Here is a 13,909-nt window from a genome sequence, read left to right on the forward strand (position 1 = left end):
AGTGACACAGAAGAGGGCACGCAATTGCCATCAGAGAGACTGGAGTGACATGACCACAAGTCAAGGGATGCCTGGAGCCACCAGAAACCCAAAGGTTCCCTCAGAGCCCTCAGAGGGCACAGGGCCCTGCCACGCCTTGAGCTCGGGCTTCTGGCCTCAGGAACTGTGAGAGAACAAGCGTCCACTACTCTCAGCCACTTAGCTTCTGGTAATTTCTGACAGCAGCCATGGGAGACAGATGCAGGCCCCCACAGCTGCTAAGGACCCCGGAGCCCTGGCCGTTGGGAGACCAGCTCAGCTGGCTCCTGCACAGCCACCTTACAGACCGGGGGCTCCCGCCCACTGACCCCACCGTGTGCTGCAGAGGCTGCGCCGCTGGGGCCGCCACTCCTACCAACGAGGAAACTGAGTCTCCCAGAGGTTATGCCACTCGCCTGAGGTCACGTGGGCAGTAAGTGGCAGAGTCAGGGCTCAAACGCTGGGCTCCTGGCCCAGGACCTGTGCTGGCTGTAGCTCCCGTCTTCATGCCAGCCCCCCAGCTATCGGAGGAAGGCCATCGCGCTCCTGTCCGCAAACATTGCCATGCTCAGTTTGGAGCCTGAGTTTCATGTCACGTGAGTTTCGGTCTCCCTCTTTCGCTGCCTATTCCCTCTGGAGACCTTCAGGTCCTGGGTGCCTTCCCACCAACCAGAAGCTCTGACGACCACCAGGTGGGAGCATCGGGGGCCTCCGGGAGGAAGAAGCCCAGGAGCTCCCTGCGGTGGAACAGGAGCGAGTCAACGGGCAGCCCCCATGCCGTGGAAGGGATTTCTGCACAGGGTTCACGTTTCACAGGGATGGTGCAAAACCTATCCACTGCAACTCCCGTTGGCCAGCGCTGCCCTGTGACCTCTCAGCAGAGCTACCCCACCCCTGCCAGCCCTCAGGGCTTTCTGCTTCCCTGGAGCGCCCGTGAAAGAGTCTGTGTTTGCTTTTGGGATCCTAGAAAGCCACCCATGGGATCACCGGGGTGGAAAATCACCCCAGCCTGTGAGAGGCTGGCATTCGGCCGAAGACACGGCGGGCATTGCCTGGGGGCAGCACCCCCACCCACCCGTTGGCCTCCTACCCTCGCTCCGCATTGACGACGATGGCCCTGGGCTTGTCGCGGTCCCCACGCAGCACCACCCCCATGGCTTCCCCGCTCAGCCTGTGGACGTTGATGGTATTGGTGGCCTCGCACGTCCAGAACAGCGTCCGGCTGTAGATGTCGATGCTGAGGTCGTGGGGCTGCCTGTCTGGGTTTTGGCCTTGGCTCAGAGAGGTCAAAACAAAGGGCTGTAAGACAAAGAAACCAAGACTCCTGAGCACTGGCAGAGACCCCTGGGCACTGGTGGAGACCCCCGGGCACTGCTGGAGACCCCCGGGCACTGCTGAAGACCCCCGGGCACTGGCTGGAGAGCTCTGGCAGGAGAGCAGAGGCCACGGTTCTCGAGTTTAGCCTAAAAGTCAAATCCCAGTACTGGTGTGGGGTTCTCTCCTCTTCAATCAGCTCCTAACTACATGCCCGCCCGAGTATGCCAGAGCGATTAGGACAACGGTCTCTGGAAGAGTTCTTGCCGCCTCGGACTTGAGGCCTCATCAGCCAACCCGCCGGGGGACCCAGCTGTGTGCCACTAGCCTGGCGCTCCCATGAAGGCTCTGCTGACGGCCAAGAAGGCACCCAGGAGCACAGGGCCCTTCCCAACACATCCCTGTCTTCTCCACCTGCTAGGACGTAAGCTTTTGGACTGCGGCCCTCATGTCCTATTTCCTCTGCAGGGCACCAGGACAGCCAGTGTGGGGGCCACCCCTTACAACCCCTTCCCCTAGGGCAGGAGGCCAGGTGAGGGGGAGGCCAGGTGAAGATGGGGGACAGGTGAAGGTGCAGGGGTGGGGGAGTGGGTGAGTGGGTGAGGTGAGGGTACAGGGGAGGTGAGGGTGGGTAGGGCATGTGAGGGTAAAGGGGCTGGTACAGATGTGGGGGTAGGTGAGGTTGGGGGCCAGGTGAGGGTGGGTGGGGGCACATGAGTGTGGGAAATGACCCAGAGTCCTTCTTGAGAACGCAGGGCAGCCACATCTCTCAGTGACTCTCAAGGACTCTCCAGGGTCACCAGCCAGGAGATGCTGGAGCGCTGCCTGAGCCCAGCCCACCCTCTGCATCTCAGGGAGGAGCCTGCGCTTTTGGGGCCTCGGAAACAGCATCCCTTGGAAGGGATCTTACTGAGCTGATGGAGGAGGAGAGGACAGCCCAGAAGCCTACTGCCCGGGGGGATCTGGTCCCTTTGGGTTACCCCAAAAGACAGCTGCATCCAAGATCCCGAGTGATTTGGCCTGGGGCAAATGGCGCCTGGAGAACCTGGGCTACTGCCACCCAGGCCTGAATGAAAAGCTCCCCTCCCTCTCCCCCTCCCTTGAGTCAGAGGGAATCATCTCAGGATGGTGCTCTGATAGTAACTCTTTTCAGACTTTATCTAGGTCTTTCAACAGTTAGGGAGGCAGCAGTGGCTCACGCCCGTGATCCCAGAATGTCGGGAAACCGAGGTGGGAGAATCACTTGAGCTGAGGAGTTTGAGACTAGTTTGGGTGGCTGGGCGCGGTGGCTCAAGCCTGTAATCCCAGCACTTTGGGAGGCCGAGACAGGCAGATCACGAGGTCAGGAGATCGAGACCATCCTGGCTAACACGGTGAAACCCCATCTCTACTAAAAAATACAAAAAACTAGCCGGGCGAGGTGGCGGGCGCCTGTAGTCCCAGCTACTCGGGAGGCTGAGGCAGGAGAATGGCGTAAACCCGGGAGGCGGAGCTTGCAGTGAGCTGAGATCTGGCCACTGCACTCCAGCCCGGGCAACAGAGTGAGACTCCGTCTCAAAAAAAAAAAAAAAAAGAGACTAGTCTGGGCAATGCAGCAAGACTCCATCTGCATCAAAAAAAATTAAACCAACCAAACAAAAAAACACTAGCTCGATATGGTGACGCACGCCTACAGTCCCAGCTACTCAGAAGGCTGAGGTGGGAGGATCACTTAAGCCTGGGAGGCCAGGCCGGGCGCGGTGGCTCAAGCCTGTAATCCCAGCACTTTGGGAGGCCGAGAGGGGCGGATCACGAGGTCAGGAGATCGAGACCATCCTGGCTAACATGGTGAAACCCCGTCTCTACTAAAAAATACAAAAAAAAAAAAAAATAGCCGGGCGAGGTGGCGGGCGCCTGTAGTCCCAGCTACTCGGGAGGCTGAGGCAGGAGAATGGCGTAAACCCGGGAGGCGGAGCTTGCAGTGAGCTGAGAACCGGCCACTGCACTCCAGCCTGGGCGACAGAGCGAGACTCCGTCTCAAAAAAAGCCTGGGAGGCCAAGGCTGCAGTGAGCTATGCTCACACCACCACACCCCAGCCTGGGTGCCAGAGTAGGACCCTGTCTCAAAAAAATACAAATAAAACAAAGTCTCTAAGTAGATAAAAAGAAGCTTCCTCCCCAGGCCCAGCCTCTTGGACCCAGGTGGAAAGGGTGCCTCCCTCCCCTATACATACACCCCCCCCCACCCCCCCACACACACCCTATGCTCACACCACCACACCCCAGCCTGAAAAATACAAATAAAGTCTCTAAGTAAATAAAAAGAAGCTGCTTCTTCCCCAGGCCCAGCCTCTTGGACCCAGGTGGAAAGGGTGCCTCCCTCCTCTATGCATACACACACACATGCACACCACACACACACCACACACCCACACCCACACCCACACACAGCCTTGCTGGGCAGCTGCAAAGACATCATCACTTTCATCGGACACGAAGGATCATGTGTCTTTGTAGATAACAACACCCACATCGCCAGAGAGCAATGCACCCTAGGGGACCGTGTGTCAACGCCACCAACTGAACAAATTCCTTCCTAAAAGCCACCGAGCTCTCTAGCTGCGGACCCTGGCCTGGTACAGCTGCCAGGCTGGACGACAAGCAAGATTCCAGCTACCCTGGCAAAATCAGGCTCACTGTGGAGGGTGGGTCTGTGGGAACCAGATGCAAAACCAGACTTTGGGACAGCAGTCTGGAGAACCACCATCTGAGAAATGTGTACTGTGTGACATGACACCCTGGCTACACTCCTCCCAGGCACAAAAACAACACAGCAAACTTCACACGGCTGGCCAGTTTCATGAACCCTGAGCTCTTTTTTTTTTTTTTTTTTGACATGGAGTATTGCGTGAGACGGAGTCTTACTCTGGAGTGCAGTGGCGTGATCTTGGCTCACTGCAAGCTCCGCGCCTCCTGGGTTCACGCCATTCTCCTGCCTCAGCCTCCCGACTAGCTGGGACTACAGGTGCCCGCCACCATGCCCAATTAATTTTTTTGTATTTTTAGTAGAGACGGGGTTTCACCATGTTAGCCAGGATGGTCTCGATCTCTTGACCTTGTGATTCGCCTGCCTCGGCCTCCCAAAGTACTGGAATTACAGACGTGAGCCACCGCGCCCGGCCCCTGAGCTTTCTTTTTAATGTTAAGTACAAATACTTACAATTAGTGCAAAGTTTCTTACCAGAATCCTATGCAACACCACAGGCAACACGCCTTTTCCTCACTAGAAGAAAACCTTCACCATGGAAGGAAATGTTCATAGTGGCTTATTCACGACAACCAGAGGAGGAAGCAACCTGGCACCCGTGGATGGATAAATAACAACATGTGGTCCGTACAATGATTTTTTTTTTTTTTTTTGAGATGGGGTCTCACTGTGTTGCCCAGGCTGGACTGCAGAGGCACAATCTTGGTTCACTGCAACCTCTGCCTCCCGGGTGCAAGCAATTCTCCTGCCTCAGCCTCCTGAGTAACTGGGATTACAGGTGCGCACCACCACACCCGGCTAATTTTGTACTTTTAGTAAAAGCCGGAGTTTCACTATGTTGGCCAGGCTGGTCTCAAACTCCTGACCTCAAGTGATCGGCCCATCTGAGACTCCCAAAGTGCTGGGATTAGAGGACTTGAGCCACCACACCCAGCCCTTACAGTGGGTTATGACTCAGGCTTAATTTACAGAAGGAAATTCTGACACAGGCTACAACACAGATGAACCTTGGGGACACCACGCCACGTGAAAAAAGCTAGTTACAGAAGGGCAAATATTGGTATAATTCCACTTACATGTGGTACCTAGAGAAGGCAGAGAGACAGCAAGTAGAATGGTGGCTGTGAGAGGGAGATGAGGAGTGTGTTTAATGCAGACAGTTTTGGTCCGAGAAGGTGAAGTAGTCTGGAGATGAATGGCGGTGGTGGTTACCATGTGAACTGACTGAATGCCACTGAACTGTCCACTGCAGAACAGGTAAAATGGGCTGGGTGTGGTGGCTCACGCCTGTTATCTCAGTACTTTGGGAGGCTGAGGTGGACGGGCTGCTTGAGTCCAGTTCGAGGCCAGCCTGGGCAACACGGTGAAACCTGTCTCTACATAAAATACCATTAGCCAAGTGTGGAGGTGCACAACTTGAGCCTGGGAGGTGGAGGCTGCAGCGAGCCAAGAGCCCACCACTGCACTCCAGTCTGAGTGACAGGGCAAGACCTTGTCTCAAAAAAAAAAAAAAATGCCGGGCACGGTGGCTGACGCCTGTAATCTCAGCACTTTGGGAGGCTGAGATGGGCGGATAACCAGGTTAGGAGTTCGAGACCAGCCTGGCCAACATGGTGAAACCCCGTCTCTGCTAAAAATTACAAAAATTAGCTGGGCATGGTGATGGACCCCTGTAGTTCCAGCTACTCAGGAGGTTGAGGCAGGAGAATCGCTTGAACCTGGGAGGCAGAGGCTGCAGTGAGTCTATACCGCGCCGTTGCCCAGCCTGGGCGACAGAGTAAGACTCCGTCTCAAAAAAGAAAGAAAGAAAGAAAGTTAAAATGGCTGGGTGTTGTGGCTCATGCCTATAATCCCAGCACCTTGGGAGGGTGAGGTGGGCGGATGGCTTGAGTCCAGGAGTTGAGACCAGCCTGGGCAACACAGTGGGTCTCTACAATTAAAAAAAATCAGCCAGATGTGGTAGTGTACGCCTGTAGTTCCAGCTACTAGAGAGGCTGAGGTGTGAGGATCACTGGAGCCCAGGAGGCTGAGGTTGCAGTGAGCCATGATCGCACCACTGCACTCCAGCCTGGGCACTGGGGTAAGACCCTGTCTCAAAAACAAGAACAAAATAATTAAAATGGTAAATTTTATGTTATGTATATTTACCACAATACAAAATAAAAACAATTAATAGAAAACAAAACCTCGGCCAACTGGATGATAATTTAGCCACCATCTTTTGGAGGAGCAGGGGGACCCCTGGTAAAGAATCAAAGCCAGCGTCCACAGAGCGGGGCGGCTGCAGGAGGCTGGACCTTAGCGACAGACACGAGTGGGGAAAAGCACGTTCTCCAAATTAAGTGGAAAACCTTCTGGGTTTTCTTCCAAGTCTTCATCACTTCTGCCTACTAGACACTAGAAAAGAATGCAGCGCCAATGAGACTCTAAGCAATGTACGCCCAGGAGCTTTCTCAGCACGGGAGCCACACATCCATCAATTAACACGTCCCTTCCTCCAAAGGACTCCATGTGACAGTCACCTGTAGCAAGCAAGATGAAAGGAATCCATTTCCACCATCTGCGCCACAACAGAGGCAGCGATCACAGCTGCCCAGGAGAGAAGCTCCAGGGAGCCGGGCATGGCTCTGAATTTCAATTCAGCTGACTTTTGCTATCAACCAAGGACACAGACCTCACAGTACAACTCAACTAGAAACTGCTGCGGGAGGAAGGATCTGGTGGAAAGGGGCGTCCAGCCTGTCTGGACAGCACTAGCCTTCAGACGGGGGGCACGACAGCGGAACCGACGGCGGACATGGCGACCCATCTGAAAGTCTTTCCAGACGCTCAGCCTCTCTCTGCCTCAAGAAAGTACCAAGATTTCATCACAATAACACAAGCTCCCACACCGATGCTCGGTGGAGAAAGAGGCCATGTGGCTCTGTAGTTTTTTGTTTTGTTTTGAGATGGGGTCTCGCTCTGTTGCCCGGGCTGGAGTACAATGGCGTGGTCTCAGCTCACTGCAACCTCTGCCTTCCAGGTTCAAGCAATTCTCCTGCATCAGCCTCCTGAGTAGCTGGGACTACAGGTGCCCACCACACCCAGCTAATTTTTGTATATTTAGTAGAGATGGGATTTCACCACGTTGGCCAGGCTGGTCTTGAGCTCTCGACTTCATGATCCACCCGCCTCAGCCTCCTAAAGTGCTGGGATTACATACGGGCTCTGTAGTTTTTATAAAAGAAGACTGCTTAGGAGCCAGGCCTGTCCTGGAATTCCACACTAATGAACGTGTGGTGCCCCATGCTGCAGACTCCAGGTGGGCCTGAGGCCACCGTGAGCACATCAGTCCCGGAACAGGCCACACAAGCCTGACACCGCAAAGTGGTTGCTTCCACTACAGCACTTGTTTTTTTATTTTTTATTTTTTGAGATGGAGTTTTGCTCTTGCCACCCAGGCTGGAGTACAATGGTGCGATCTTAGCTCACTGCAACCTCTGCCTCCCAGGTTCAAGTGATTTTCCTGCCTCAGCCTCTTGAGTAACTGGGATTACGGGCACCCACCACCATGCCCAGCTAATTTTTGTATTTTCAGTAGAGATGGGGTTTCACCATGTTGGCCAGGCTGGTCTTGAACTCCTGACCTCAGGTGATCCGCCTGCCTCAGACTCCCAAAGTGCTGGGATTACAGGCGTGAGCCACCATGCCCAGCCTAGTACTTGTTTTAAAAATGCAAATCTGGCTGGGCCGCGGTGGCTCACGCCTGTAATCCCAGTTATTCGGAGGGCTGAGGTAGGAGAATCGCTTGAACGTAGGAGGCAGAGGTTGCAGCAAGCCGAGATCACGCCACTGCACTCCAGGCTGGGTGACAGAGTGAGACTCCATCTCAAAAAAAAAGCAGATCTGTTCCAATGCCGTGATGTATTAGACCATTTGAGCACAGCACGGTTTCACATTTGCTCATGCACAATTTCCTCCGTGAGACACATTAAGCGAACGCAGAAAACCACAGCCGGCAGGGAACTGCGCAGGGTCACACCCACACACACACCTCCGTCTCTGACCTCCCTGGGCTCACTGCTGGGGCCATGACCCACTCCTCTCCACACCTGGGGTGAGAACTTTCCATCTGATTTCCCACAATCCTCCTTCCAGCGCTTCACAAAAACTCACGCGCTGCACTCTTCCACACTCAGGAGCCAACTCCAGATCTTCCCAAGGTAAAGTGCCGTATTTATTGCAGCGTTAACGTTTATGAATGCACAGTATTGTGGGATATATCTAACCACTTAATGTGCAAAAGGCGCTCTGTTATTTCCCAGGTTCCTCTCTTCTCTTACATGTCATTGACGGAGATTTGGGGGGCTGTGCCCTGGTCCCCCTTTTCCTATGAGTCATGTCATTTTTACTGTGCGATTCTGCAGTGTGGTGACTTTTAGAAGCACATATACTGCATTGTAGTAGAAATGACTGTACAATTCCTACAAAATAAAGGATAAACCTAGATTAACCAGTACCAACTACCTCTGTATGACACAAGACCACTTTTCTTTCTTGGAAAGAAAAAAAGTCCTGTGGGGTTTGACCCCACCATGACTACTTAAACTACTAGGAAACCCAGTTTCTACAGATAATCACAGTCTCGTGGTTCCACGCAGCTCAGCGTTATACCCCGTGACTATGTAATCGAAGCCCAAGTCATCGTTCACCCAGAAACAAGTTCTGTTTCCTCCCTCTGCTAAAGGACAAGGACAGCAGCCTGGAAACCAGCAAGAGGGGCACCTTGGGAAGCACCCCGCACCCCGCGCCCTTCCAGCGGGGCACCTGCCTGGGTCCCATCGTCCTTGGCTCGCTTGATGTTCTGGCGCCCGTCCACCCAGTAGATGAACTTGTCCAGTGGGTCATAGTCGATGGCTTTGACGTTCCTCAGCCCATGCAGGGGCAGGATGAGATCCGGGCTGTGCTGGTCGTCTGGGATCATCCGACTGATGGCAGATTTCTGGCTGAACAGCAAGAAGGTGGTGGGCGCTAGAGGAGGCAAAGACAGGGCTGCAGGTGGGTGTCTGGAAGCCAAAGAGGAGCTGGCGGGCGGGACAGCACACCACTTGACTACAACAGGTGGCTCAGCATCCACCCCGCTGGAGGTCCACGGGAAAGATGGGGGGACCAGGGCTGTCTCTCGGGGGTGCACTATGGGGAATTTCACTCTTCATATCATATGTGTCTCTGCTGTTTCAAAGTACAAGTGTTATTTTTGAAATAGATTTATTTATTTATTTATTTATTTTGAGACGGAGTCTCGCACTGTTGCCCAGGCTGGACGATCGTGGCTCACTGCAAGCTCCGCCTCCTGGGTTCACGCCATTCTCCTGCCTCAACCTCCCGAGTAGCCGGGACTACAGGCACCCGCCACCACACCCAGTTAATTTTTTGTATTTTTAGTACAGACGGGGTTTCACTGTGTTAGCCAGGATGGTCTTGATCTCCTGACCTCATGATCCGCCCGCCTCAGCCTCTAAAGTGCTGGGATTACAGGTGTGAGCCACCGCACCCGGCCATTTATTTATTTATTTATTTATTTTGAGACAGAGTCTCGCACTGTTGCCCAAGCTGGACGATCTTGGCTCACTGCAAGCTCCGCCTCCTGAGTTCACGCCATTCTCCTGCCTCAACCTCCCGAGTAGCCGGCACTACAGTAGCCCGCCACCACACCCAGTTAATTTTTTGTATTTTTAGTACAGACGGGGTTTCACTGTGTTAGCCAGGATGGTCTTGATCTCCTGACCTCATGATCCGCCCGCCTCAGCCTCTAAAGTGCTGGGATTACAGGCTTGAGCCACCACGCCCGGCCATTTATTTATTTATTATTTATTTATTTGAGACAGTTTCGCTCTTGTTGTCCAGGCTAGAGTGCAGTGGCACAAACTCGGTTCACTTGAAACTTCTACTTCCCAAGTTCAAGCGATTCTCCTGTCTCAGCCTCCCGAGTAGCTGGGATTACAGGTGTGCCCCACCATGCCTGGCTAATTTTTTATTTTCAGTAGAGATGAGGTTTCACCATATTGGCCAGGCTGGTTTTGAACTCCTGACCTCAGGTGATCCGCCTGCCTCAGCCTCCCAAAGTGCTGGGATTACAGCCATGAGCCACCACGCCCAGCCCAATAAATTTATTTTCTTTTTTTATTTTTATTTTTTGAGACAGAGTCTCCCTCTGTCACCCAGGCTGGAGTGCAGTGGACGGATCTCAGCTCACTGCAAGCTCCACCTTCCGGGTTTACGCCATTCTCCTGCCTCAGCCTCCCGAGTAGCTGGGACTACAGGCGCCCGCCACCTCGCCCGGCTAGTTTTTTGTATTTTTTTTTTAGTAGAGACGGGGTTTCACCATGTTAGCCAGGATGGTCTCGATCTCCTGACCTCGTGATCCGCCCGTCTCGGCCTCCCAAAGTGCTGGGATTACAGGCTTGAGCCACCGCGCCCGGCCAATAAATTTATTTTTAAATGATGAAAACTTCAGACAGAAGGCAGGTAATGGTGGTGAACACTGGTGGTGGAATGGCAGTGAAACTCGTACCCATGACTGTGTGTGCAGTTTGCTATGTGCCTATGTGTACACCAGTGAACTGCAGAAAACCGGGCAGAGTCAACGACAAGCCCAGGAGGAGACTGTCCTCGAGGGTGTCGGTGAGCAGCACATGCCACCACAGGGCAGCCCTGGAATCAAGCTGGGCCTCCTCTCAGGGCACTGGCAGCAGGACTGGAAGAACCAGCTCTCTAGCAGGACCAGGACATCCAGTGGCCTCTCCGTCTCGGCAGCAAAGAGTCTCCTGGCCTGAGTCCTGCCTGGGTTCAGAAGCTGTGGCACTTCGGGCTACAGTGGCTGGTCTGAAATCCAAGTCATGGCAGCAGGTCTGCCGGGCACAGGACGGGGACTGTGAGTCATGGCAACCCCTCGTTGCCATGGGTTACCTGTACCTCCGTTTGACTCTCCAAGATCATGGCCCAGGGAGGCATGGTGAGCAACAGGACTAAAGACAGTCCAGGCATAGGAAGTCCCAGACTCTGGCCCAGGCCCATCTCCTGCCAGCCTGGGCCTCGAACAGCCCCTTAACCTTTGCAAGCCTCAAGTTCCCCATCCATGCAGCTGGGACAAGCAAGACCAGCCCTGCCGGTGACCAGGTCTACATGAGACTCCAGCGGGGCCTGGATGACAAAGAGCTTTATGAACTATCAAGTTCTGCATAGGGAGTCATAACCAGCTCACTGCTGATGTCATGGGGCAAGAGCCTGCCGACAGGAAGCACGTGTACTCTGGAGGGGCCACAGGAAAGTCACTCTTCTCTTCACTGACATGAGAATAAAGAGGCTCACCTGCTTCCGAGGGTCAGGGCAAAAATTCCCCGAACTGATGCCAGGCTGCCTGGCAAGGGTTCAGGAGCAGGGACTCTTGAGCCAGCCTGCCACAGTCAACCCTGGCTCAACCCGTTCCGGTCGTATGGCCTTAGGTGGGTTGCCACACCTCTCTGTGCGTCGGGTTCCTTGTATGTGAAATGGGACCATGCTACTCCCCACTCTCCAGGCTTGAGGAGTAAATGAGCGCTGTGGAAAGCACTCAGCATCGTGCTGGCAGTATGAGCGAGCACCCTTCCCCCGCGACTGGCTTTCACACCCAAAGATCCTTTCCGAGACCTGCCAGCTGAGGGGTTTTGGCCATTTACCTGTGTCCTGATGAAGCAACAAGTCCACCCAGACTGGACCTGGACCTTGACCTTTAGGTAGCATCACGCGGCTTGTGTAGTGCACAACCTATCCAACCATCTATATACACCCAGGAACCCCAGATGAGAAACTTCTTTCAGCATCAGCTCCCAGAACCAGTCTCATCTAACCAGGGAGTGAGGTGCGGGGACCGCGAGGCACTTACGGCTGCAGTTGCGGCTGCTGGGGTCCAGGGTGTGGTGTGAGGCACAGCTGCAGCGGTGGCCGCCGGGGATGGCAAGGCACAGCTGCCCGCACTGCCCGTTGTTGTGCATGCAGTCGTTGAGGCCGTCCTGGCGGGAGGAGTGGAACACTAGGATGTCCATCACGAAGTCTAGGTGGCCCTGGATGAGGGTGCGGTTCCGGCCGCTGGTCTTGTCGGCCCGCTCGATGCTGTGCAGATTCCAGTCCGTCCAGTAGATATAATCGCTGTACTGCGTCAGACCGAACGGGTGCGGGAGGTCGTCGGCAATCACAACCCGCTCCTGACCTGCATGGACATACATGGGCACGGTGTCAGCAACGGCACAGCCAGGCCACAGAGCACAGGGCGCCCTAAAGGGACAAGCCGGAGTTCCACCCTGCAGCCTAGTGACCACGTGAGTGCCTTAAAGTGTTTGGCCGCCTTGGAAAACCGGCAAGATCCACTGAAGAGCAGGCAGGATCTACTAATATTAAGTGACCTGGCTATAGTCACACAGTTGCTAAGCGGCAGGGCCAGGATTACTACCCAGGCAGGCAGTGAGGCTCCATGTTCCTGTTCTCACCATGTCAGGCCTGGCTATGCATCCTTCACTCCCGCAGCAACAAGCCCGGGCCTTCCATGTTATTATTCAAGCACTCAGTAAACATCTGGAGCGTTTAAGTCCAAAACACGTACAGCAGAATGATGGCCAGGCTGCAATGCACATGGCCACCCTCATTGGCAGGGTCACATGAATTTCCAGGGCTTTTGCTGGTTTTCATCTGAGTCTGTCCTCACTCCAGGGTGATTAATGAGCTTAATCATTTCAGGCAACCACAGCTGTGCTGTGACTGGTTTCTCGCCTGGCAACAGGTTTGCATGCGGCCTGGATGAGCTGGGTCACAGGATTCCCTGCAGAGCTGGTGACGGTCACGAAGTCACGTGCAAACCTAGGTACTGGCCTCACAAGCCAGAGTGCAGCCCACCCCCAGCAGCAACCAGGACACGGGGTTCAAGTGCCAGCTCTGCCTACGGAATACGTGGGACAAGGCATGCAGCTGGCCGATGCCCCAGCCTTCTCATCTGTAAAATGGGCACAACCACACCCACTGCAGATGGCAAGTAGCCGTGGTGGTCAGAAGCCAAATTCTTGCTGCCCTTCCTGAGTGGTTCGACATGGCTGATGTGCTCAGAGGTTCTGCTAGGGTCAAGGTCACCAAAGGTCCCTCTGCCAGGGGCCAAAAGTCAGGGCTGCCCAGGTGACCCTCTCCTCCCTTGTCTGCCCTCAAGCCAAGGGCTGCCTGGGAGCTTGGACCTGAGCCCTCAGAGTTTTTTTCTTTTCTTCCTTTTTTTTTTTTTTTTGAGACAGGGTCTCACTCTATTGCCCAGGCTGGAGTGCAGTGGCACGATCATAGCTCACCGCAGCCTCAACCTCCTGGGCTCAAGCAATCCTCCCATCAGACCTCCCAAGTAGCTAGGACTACAGGCATGAACCACCATGCCCAGCTAATTTTTTAAAAAAATGTTTGCAGAGATGGGGGTCTCACTACGTTACCCAGGCTGGTCTTGAACTCCTGGGCTCAAACCATCTGCCCGCCTTGGCCTCACAAAGTGCTGGGATTACAGGTGTGAGCCACTGCACCTGGCCCTTCAGAGCATCTGCCCCTGACCTTCCACTCTCCCGACTTGGCAGGGGGATGGGGGTCTCTTTGTTGAGCATAGTGGCTCCTGTCACCTGCCATATCACCCAGGGCAGCTAATGTAACTATTCTAGCAGAACAGAGTGTGCAGTCCCCTGCTCTGGGTTCAAATCCTGCTCCTGCCGCTGTGTGACTTGAGATAGGTTTTTTTTTCAAACTTCCCTGAGCTTTATTCTCATGATCTGGAGAAAGGAGATGAGAGCACCAGCC

The 13,909-nt window shown here is 54.3% G+C and overlaps 1 protein-coding gene across 2 annotated transcripts in view; it reads right to left on the bottom strand.

Annotated features, from left to right (window-relative positions):
* The window catches only part of LRP5 (LDL receptor related protein 5), a 142,520-nt gene that overhangs the window by 25,522 nt on the left and 103,089 nt on the right, over positions 1 to 13,909 (bottom strand). For both annotated transcript variants that reach the window (XM_033204153.1, XM_033204155.1), the window contains exons 12-14: positions 11,982 to 12,305; positions 8,889 to 9,088; positions 1,109 to 1,317 (exon numbers count right to left, since the gene is read on the bottom strand). In XM_033204153.1, the coding sequence (XP_033060044.1) occupies positions 1,109 to 1,317; positions 8,889 to 9,088; positions 11,982 to 12,305 (733 nt within the window). The remainder of the gene's footprint in view (positions 1 to 1,108; positions 1,318 to 8,888; positions 9,089 to 11,981; positions 12,306 to 13,909) is intronic.

This window comes from Trachypithecus francoisi, unplaced genomic scaffold (genome assembly GCF_009764315.1).
Source record: "Trachypithecus francoisi isolate TF-2019V2 unplaced genomic scaffold, Tfra_2.0 Lachesis_group8, whole genome shotgun sequence".
NCBI lineage: Eukaryota > Metazoa > Chordata > Mammalia > Primates > Cercopithecidae > Trachypithecus > Trachypithecus francoisi.